General features: G+C 32.8%; 1 protein-coding gene across 2 annotated transcripts; it reads left to right on the top strand.

The window, feature by feature from the left end:
* Nucleotides 1-863: 863 nt before the first annotated feature.
* LOC145162346 (poor homologous synapsis 1) lies at nt 864-6927 on the top strand. Of its 2 annotated transcripts, XM_079081521.1 has the most exons (10): nt 864-1207; nt 2121-2237; nt 2346-2411; nt 2486-2616; nt 2704-2760; nt 2834-2878; nt 2990-3188; nt 3275-3302; nt 3444-3528; nt 6880-6927. In XM_079081521.1, the coding sequence occupies exons 1-9, from the start codon at nt 893-895 to the stop codon at nt 3500-3502; spliced, it is 1017 nt and encodes a 338-aa protein (XP_078937647.1). In that variant the 5' UTR covers nt 864-892; the 3' UTR covers nt 3503-3528; nt 6880-6927. The 2 variants fall into 2 exon arrangements, with proteins under 2 accessions (XP_078937647.1, XP_078937646.1); XM_079081520.1 differs by lacking the exon at nt 6880-6927 and having other exon boundaries at nt 3444-3539.
* Nucleotides 6928-9098: the final 2171 nt, after the last annotated feature.

The following is a 9098-nucleotide window of genomic DNA, read 5'->3' as shown; positions in this document are numbered from 1 at the left end:
CAATTTGTATATATAATTCATTTATATATAATTTTTTTGCCTAGAGGTTGTAAACAGACTAAAAAATGAATATGTATGTCACACTCTTCTCAACGACGGTGTAGAGTATGACCATACTCGGATATACGATAAAATTCACCATAAAGTCAATAAATTCTATAGTGTTTACTCCCTCCAAGAAGTTCGTAGAAATGCAAAGCTTGCCAATCTCAAGTGCATACATATATCCATCATACTCGCTGAAAAACTTATCACAACCTATGAAGACATGCTACAAGTTATTAAAAACTATCCATAAAGACATAAAATTTTCTATGTACACATCGACGTATTTAGTGAATATGCTAATGTTATGAATGTAATAGTTTTAGCATCGATGTATTTTAGAAAGATACCAACGTTAAGAAAACATATTCTACCAATTTCATTACAAATTATCTGCGATTATGAATCACGAACCATTCAAACCAGCGGCATAGTGCGGATTTTTTTTACTAGTTGACAATAAGAGTTTATTTGATGAATTAAGTTTCTTATTGCTTTTCACAACATAACTTTTCGTTTTTATTGTAAATAATTTTTCATTTTTATTGTAAATTTACCGGCTCTATGCATAAAGTTTTTCATAATTTAATCAATATTTTATTCAATTATATAGTTTTTTTTTTCATTGACTCTAAATAAGCTTTGTAAAAAACTTAGTATAGCGAAATATATTTCGAGTTTTTAGTTCGTTTATTCTATTATGCATATGTGGCACAAAAAAGGCTTAGTAAAAAGTTTTACTGGTATGAAATGCTGTAAGAAAATGTATATAAAAACGAAGGAAGGTATAACTAGTGTTAACAAATTCAAAAATTCGATCCGCGTGAGCAGTAGGAAGTAACGAAACATGGCGGGGCCTCATCCATCCAACGGAAGCGAAAACGAGCATCAAGGAAGCATGTCAGTGACGACAACCAACGCCCCTATCGGAAACCACTGGGAAGTTCAATATGCTCGCTTCTTCAAGCGTCCTTCTCTCTCATCTGCCGCCGGCGCCGGTGGTTATCATCCGTCTCTCGTTCCCCAAGTCAAAAGGTCCAAGGGATCATGGATTTCATCCTTCACTTCTCTCGCCAATCTCAAGTTACTAACCTCCACAAACGATAATTCTGATATTTCTCGCTCCATCATACTAACAGTTACTCTCGTCGACAACGTCATTGTGAGTTATCACTGTTTCATAGATCTCTTATTTTTTTAGTTCGATAACAGTTTGTACGCCTTATTTGTGCCATTTTAGATCAATTCAGACTCGATTGTGATTTTTCTGCAACCGTTTTGCATTGGATCACAAATCCGCAATACCATTGAGCTATAATTCCTGAAATTATCTCTACTTTGGTTGATAGTTGATTTAATTATAATCATAAACGACTGAACTGTTTGAAATACTCTGGTTATATGATGTTTTCTAAATCAGACACGATCAGAAAACTTTCATCTAGGCTGACTATTAGATTCATCTGGTTCGTTCATATACAGAGTTTGCAATATGTAAAAATCTTCCACTCCCAATTTAATCAAACACAGAATGCACGAATGTGATTTACTACCAAGTCAAGATCTATAACTTTTTCGTGGAAAATGTTGGTTGTGCAAGCAATCATACAGTTTCCTTGTATAATATATAATTCTAGTCTTATTCATCTTATTCATGCCTACTAGATTCATTAATTTCAACTAAACCTTGTTCTTACAGATTCATCTCTCTGCTTTCGTTAGACAGTTATTTGTACTGTTTGCTTTTAGATATTGCAGATGACTTCAGACAATATCTATGGTTTTCCTCTTTGTGCTTTGGTTTTTTATGCTTTCTAAAATATAGTGGCTATAATTTAAGCAACTGGTCCTCTTAATTCTAGAAATTAGGGATCAACAATAGTCTAGTGCTTCACATTGGAATAATTTGCTTCTTAAGTTACCTGATTACTAATATATCACAATGTAAATGTAATTGTTGATTGTTCTTGTGCTTATGTTGGTAGCCATTATGACTCTAATCTGTTTTGTATGCATATATATACGTCATAAGTTAGTATGCATCTAACACAAGTTTGGATACTGAAACATTTCAGGAAGAGCATTACATTTCAAAGCTACATTTCACCTGGCCTCATGTCTCATGTTTGCCTGGATACCCTCCTAGGGGCAGCAAAATTGTATTCATGAGTTATAAAGATCATGTAGGCGATGTAAGAACCTAAAATTCACCTGTTTAGTTCCTGTTTTCCTACTTATGCCCTTTGTTCTTCTACAACATCATATCATATTTCACCAAATACCCTTTTCCTTGTTTGCAGATCCAAAAGTTTGCCTTGCGATTTCTCACAAGTGATGAGACTGAAAGATTTATGAATTTCATAAAGGTTCAACCTTTGCCCCTGTCCTCTTGGTATGCAAACACATCACACATGTAATTACATAAACTTCTCTTTTACAGGATATCTTTGGACATGAGAAGATTGACCGGTCAACTCCTGATATCCCTGAATCCAAAACCCCATCTCAATCTGAGATCGTGCCTTCTCTTCAACCTGTAGATGGGTGGAAACTAAATACATTCTCTAACAAGTTATTGACTAAATTTTTGAACAATATAATCTATATGGATTTCTGTAGTAAACTGTAAACTAACCACTCTTCTTGTGAAAATGCTAGAGATGCCAAAAGGAAGATTGTACTTGGCCTCTGTTGTCCAAATTCGCTATCTAAAAAGTAACTTTTCTTTGAATTTTACTATTTTTCCAAGTTGGAAGGTTTGAAAAGTCAACCCCCACTCTTTTTTCAGGTCAACACAGGAGTGGAGCCCAATAAGCTCTTCTCCAGCCTATAGGTAAGATCAAGAAATATGGAGCAACTCTTGTACAAGTCTTCAATAACATTTCTTTGAGATTATAGCAAAAAATGTAAGCAGATGATCTGAGATTTTAACTTGTTTATGCAGACCAACACTTGACTGGAGTCCAATAGGGTCAAATGGTGACACAATATTTAGTCAAAACTCAAATCCCATGGAAGCCACACTTAGTCAAGATGTTCAAGAAAAGCTTTCAGCCTTTCCTCCTAGTTTCACATCATTATTGACCATGGCAACAACACAAGAAATTCTTTCTGAAGATGTCATTCTGAAAAATGAAATCATGGTATTTCCCTTTCTTTTATGCCCTCAATCTTTTCCAATATTTCTGGTTTTTACATTATTTGTAACAAGCTTGATTTTCTTCCACAGAAATATTTGGAAGACTCTTCCTTCCAAGGTATAAATTACCCGTGGTTTTATTTTGTTGCATATTAAATATTACTTTTTAAATTTTTGGACCAAACCCGAGAAAAGAATGTACCACAAGGACTGAGATTGTAAATATTAATTAGATGTTGGTTTTATTTTGTGAGAACAGTGATGCTGAGCAAGGTACAGAAGGTGGTAACTGAATTTGAAGACATATTTCCGATGTAAAAAGTAATAACTGCAGCTACAAACAGGTACTAATACTAATATCTATATTAGATAAACAAATACTTTTTCTAGGCATATTGATGTTATAATATCTCAAGTGTTTACTTTTTTTGTATTAGAATGAGGCATTTTATATCATTAAACAATTAACCAAAATTAGTAAAAGGAAAAGAAAAGTAAAAACCATGCTTGCTTGTCTAAAGGCATTTTATATCTAAGGTGTTTTTTCACCTCGTGAAATGTATTATTCCTCCCTTTTAAAAATAAATGTAGAGTTTAACTAATACGTAATTAAGTAAAAATGTTTGATTATTCATTTAACATTTTGTGTTGATTTTTACGTATGATTCTATTAACTTAAACTTATTTTAGTGTTTACGGTATTTTAAATTTAATTATGTATTGCTTAGTAATAGCAAAATAATGGAAATCGCGTGAACTAAATAAAAAGTTGTTGGTATTCCTATGAAATAAATTTTGTCAATCATTAATGCTGACATCAAATTTATGATTATTTGAGAAAGTGAGTGATTACAAGAATATGGAAGATATGTTACAAAAAATAAAAAATAAAAAATAGCTACAAGTTTGTTATACCCTTTTGAAGTTAGGCTTTCAATGGTATGGGCCATTATCGTTCAGTACCCACTCAACTTTTTTAGCCCGACTAGGCCAACCGACTTGCTTATCAATTTTTATAACTAGAAAGACAATTAATAAATATTACTAAAAATATAATTTAATGGTAAAAAATTATTTAATTTACTTTGCTTTATTAAATTTAGTTTTTAAATAGGTTTTGATATTACAAAATAATACTCTTTAATCATCAATATACAAAATAAGTCGATATTTAATCCTCTTTCAGTATTTTTAGAGTTGATGATATGTTGACTTGTTATCTATCCTTGCATGAGTTTTCCTACTCAAAGAGTATTGTAACCAACATATTCTAGAGAACTAGGGTAACAAATCTAATGAATGTCACGTTTGGTTTTATATGGTGGCTATAATTTTTGACGTGTTGTCAAATATCCAAAATAAATAAATAAATTAAAATTGACACTAATTTAATGAAATTAAGAAGCCATCTAATCGCGTGGAAATTGAAAAATATGTAATTATAATATAAATCGGAAAATGAACCGAAATTGGAGTGAATTCGAAATTAAGTGTGAAAACAACAAAATTGGGTCCGGTGGGGAAAATTTGTGAGGATTTTGACCTGTTAAAGAGTTTTTTATCCGTATATTGTTGAGATCCTATACGGACAAAAGGTTATACCCTTTTGAAGTTGGACAGGACATCGTTCCGCTCATTTTGTCATTCTCCCGTTTATTTACAAACAAACAAACGTTTCTGCTAATTTCTCAGTATGTTGGCATCAACTAATAATGCATGCATCAAAACTCTTGGCTTGGTGATATTATTATTTGGGAAGCTAGGCAAGTCCTTAAATGCGCTTCTTTCTTTGTGATTTGAAATCGTTTTCATGACTTAAAACAATCAACAAATTAGTCAATATGTTAAGACTTGTTTAAAAGAAGCTACACGTTTTGATCTCAAATGATGACAAAAGAAGAGATACCTATATGTAGTGTCTTTACTCTTTTGGGAGAATATTTATTGCTCGTGAACATTTAAAAAAACATACTGCATAGTACCTATACATTCCATGCTTGGAGCACCATATATATGTCGAAACCTCCACCTACAATGATAAAAGCAAAGCACGAATAATTGTCTGGAAATCCTCGCACCATAAACAAAAGAAAGAAAGGGACAAACAATGATCATGCCAAAATCCGCAAGTGTAATCCACAGCCTTAAATTGTAAACATCAACAAAGCGGATTTAACCAAAATTTAGTGCAGAAACAAACGATTGCATAATACAAAAATGGAAAGAATAAAAGCACAAAAGATAGGGAGCGAATAAACTTCAAATATTCGTTCTTGCAGACGAACCACAATCTATGGCTTCTCAAAATTCCATTTTTCTTCTCATTATCTTCTTCACCCACATGTTGATGATCCTCGCACTTTCTCAAAATCCACCAAATGAAATCCCATTCGCTTGCGTTCAACAATCAACACAATGCAAATCTATACTCTATCAACACAATCCACTCACCAAAAACAATATTTCTGAGTTATATTCAGTGGACATATCACAAATTCAAAACATCACCCATGGAAATCAACAACACCACCTTGTAACAGTCCCATGTTCTTGCAAAAACGTGAATAACACGGTTGCATACTTTTATGATACGGTTTATTCAGTGAAATTAGGCGATATATTATCAGATGTTTCCGATGAATTTTATAGTGGGCAAACTTGGGATGAAGGGACAAGATTTAAAGTTAACACGAATGCCACTATCCACTTATTGTGTGGATGCACAGAAAGCGACTCTCAAATTATGGTCACGTATACTGTACTGGAGATGGATACACTTCCTGATATTGCTAATTTGTTATCGGCTGAAGTGAGTGAGATTGAAAATGTGAATAAAGTTTTGCTTCGGAATCCACGGTTTATAAAAGTTGGTTGGGTTTTGTATGTTCCGATGTACAAGAACGGAGTTCCACCATCACCATCACTATCACCGTTACCATCAAAGAAAAGTTAATTTAATTCATTACGTACAAATATTAATCTAGAATCACGTATGTTATTTACTTCCGGTAGCAAAGAGAAGAGCCCGACCTGATTTGCATCGCATCCACCGGAGATTCCGCACTATTTGTTTTTATGATTTTACTCTGATATTTGATTTCAAACTTATACTCTGATTATCTTTTATAGGAATGTTATTGAATGGTTTTATTTTTAAAAATGAAAAATTTTCTCTATATTTTGGTGACGTTACAAAAGGTATGGACAATTAATGTGGATAGTTCTTGAGTAACACAAAGAAAAAGTTTAATTATTTCAAATGCACATGAAGATATCATATACACGACCAAAAAAATTGCTTATTAGTGTTTGTTGGGTGTCATAATGAACCATTTAAACTAAAAATCATACAAAAATTCCTAAGCCATTTTTTAGAATGACACACAGTCACACACACTACTTTACTCATAAACTATATATTTCCTTCCAAATGGGGGGCATGAACCCTTAACATATGGTTGAGGGGCACCTTTCTACTAACACCTGATACTGTTAGGTTACAAGCTCTTTAAGTACCGAAAATTTCATATTGCAACGACGTAGTTATTTTCCACAACATACATCTATCAATAGTTTTATTATATTATTTTATTCTCGTGTAACACACAAGGATACACCTAGTTTTAAATAGTTACCGTATAACTTGCAAAATGTGTTAACATCAATTTAGTGAACTATGTTTATGTCTCTACAAGGAAAGGAGGTTGAGGAGGCGATCGGGGACAAATATCGGATGCACAACCCATTTGTGGAGGTAACAAGTTGCCTCAAACTGGTTTTCGATGAATTTGGAAGTCACACCTCGCCTCGACATGCCTAGCAGGAATGCTTAGAAAAAATGTCTTCTGGAGCGTGAAAACAAACCCTGTGGAGGCTACTTGTTGTCGGGATATGGTTCTAATGCCCTAAATTCTATTTTTTTAGATTTTATTTTATTTTATTTGACTATGTTCACGTAATAACTTAACCGTCACCGTTTAGCGTATACTTGTGCATGTGATTTATTGTTTGGATAAAATTTTGATGCCCTAAATCATATACCAGCCTACATCTTCTTTATTTGCATACATTTCTCCTGCTTCTACATGTTTCAAGTAATTTCGGCTACACATCTTTGGTTTCGACGCTTTAAGGTATTTTCCGTCCCCTCTTCCTCAATAATGAATAGCTTAGTTGTGTAATTATTCTAATTAGTAAATATTCTCTTTTTTATCGGCTGCTCTCATCACTAAAGACCTTAAAGCCCATACATATGCCTAAAATGCAATGACATACACCAGTCACAACTTTATATGTGTGTCACGATAAGCAGTAGCGGATCTAGGCCCTTTAAGTGGGGTGCATGGACCCCACTTGGAGGTGGGCCCCACAACTTTTACTACTAAATAGCCCTCCAAAAATTTAATTTTTACAAAAAATCCCCTTTTGGCACCCACTTTTACATTAAATACCCTCTTTGAAGATTTTTTTTTTTACTTCAAAAACCCAAAAAAACATTAAATTTTCAGAATTTTATAATTTTTGTATTTTTTGGACCCCAGTTAGATTTGGTTCTGGATCCGCCACTGACGATAAGCAACATATGGCAGAGGCGGTCAACATCGACTTCTTCATTTTCTATTACTACCTTATCATCAGAGTCATCGTCGCAACGTTATAATCATTTTTTCATAAACGGACCATTCATCACAAAAATATGGTATTTTTAAATGTTTGGGGGAGATATGGTAGGACCATTGATATTCTTTTTAGAATAAACGGACCTTGCTCGTTATAATCATTTTGTCATAATATCTAAAAAAAATTGATTGTTTCCTAATATCTCATATACATTCAGAATCATTTTTTAAACAACCATATCATAAAAAACATAGCTCTAGCAAGAACTAGAGAAAAAAACAATTACACATTATTTAGGGGATGTTGAAACCAACTAACCAAATTTAAGGAACATTTACTATTTCTATTACAAAACTAAAGAAAAAAAAATTCCTTAATCGAATAAAAGATAACATCGTTGCTCATCCCATGCAAAAAAAACTTATCACTTATCATTTTTGAAACATCATAAATAGCATATCGTGGTACACACAATTGTATCAATAACCATCTTTTTCTTACCACTAGAAGGGAGAACACCGGTCACACCGAAAAGACCATTCACCAAATCATGGAGTGAAGGTCTAATATCCACTCATTTAAACACAAACTCTCACGTTCTAACTATCATCTCACATCTAAGAGAAAATGATTCCATTGTTTCGGTAAGAAATTGTAAATAAGACATAACATTGAATCATTAGTCAAAAATAATAATTATTTAAATATAATTAGAAAAGTGGAATAGCATATTATTGAATGGATGAGTTTGTACAAACCTCAAAACCAAAAAATAATAATAATATCTAAATGGTTGATAAAATTAAACAAAAAACTATAATCTCAAATGATAAGAAAAACATTTTATTGGGTAACTACTACAAAAAGAGCATTAAATACGGCCAAAACCGTCGGTAATCCGCCGCAAATAGGCTTGACCGACGGAATTGCAACAGACCCATATGCTTCGGTATATTCTTGTCGGTAATTGTTTGTGACGGATTTTCGATGGCTACGACATTTTTAGGGACGGATTTTTCCGTTGGTAACTAGTAACAGACGGAAATATTTTTTGCAACGGATTACACACAAAATAACTCATTAACGGATTACCGACGGAGTCTCGGAATAACTCACTAACGGATTACCGACAGATTTTCTGTGACAGATTAGCGACGGATTTTGGCATTATAAAAAAAAATTTATAAATTCATGAAAAAATTAAAATAATTATATATTCAACACAAAATCTTAAAACATACATAAAATCTATATTTTAAATTAACAAATATAAAAGTAAAAAAGTTTTAATATT

This window comes from Lactuca virosa, chromosome 3, assembly GCF_052849685.1.
Source record: "Lactuca virosa cultivar CGN04683 chromosome 3, Lactuca_virosa_CGN04683_v6, whole genome shotgun sequence".
In the NCBI taxonomy this organism is placed as follows: Eukaryota; Viridiplantae; Streptophyta; class Magnoliopsida; order Asterales; family Asteraceae; genus Lactuca; species Lactuca virosa.
This window is presented reverse-complemented; position numbering and strand designations above follow the sequence as displayed.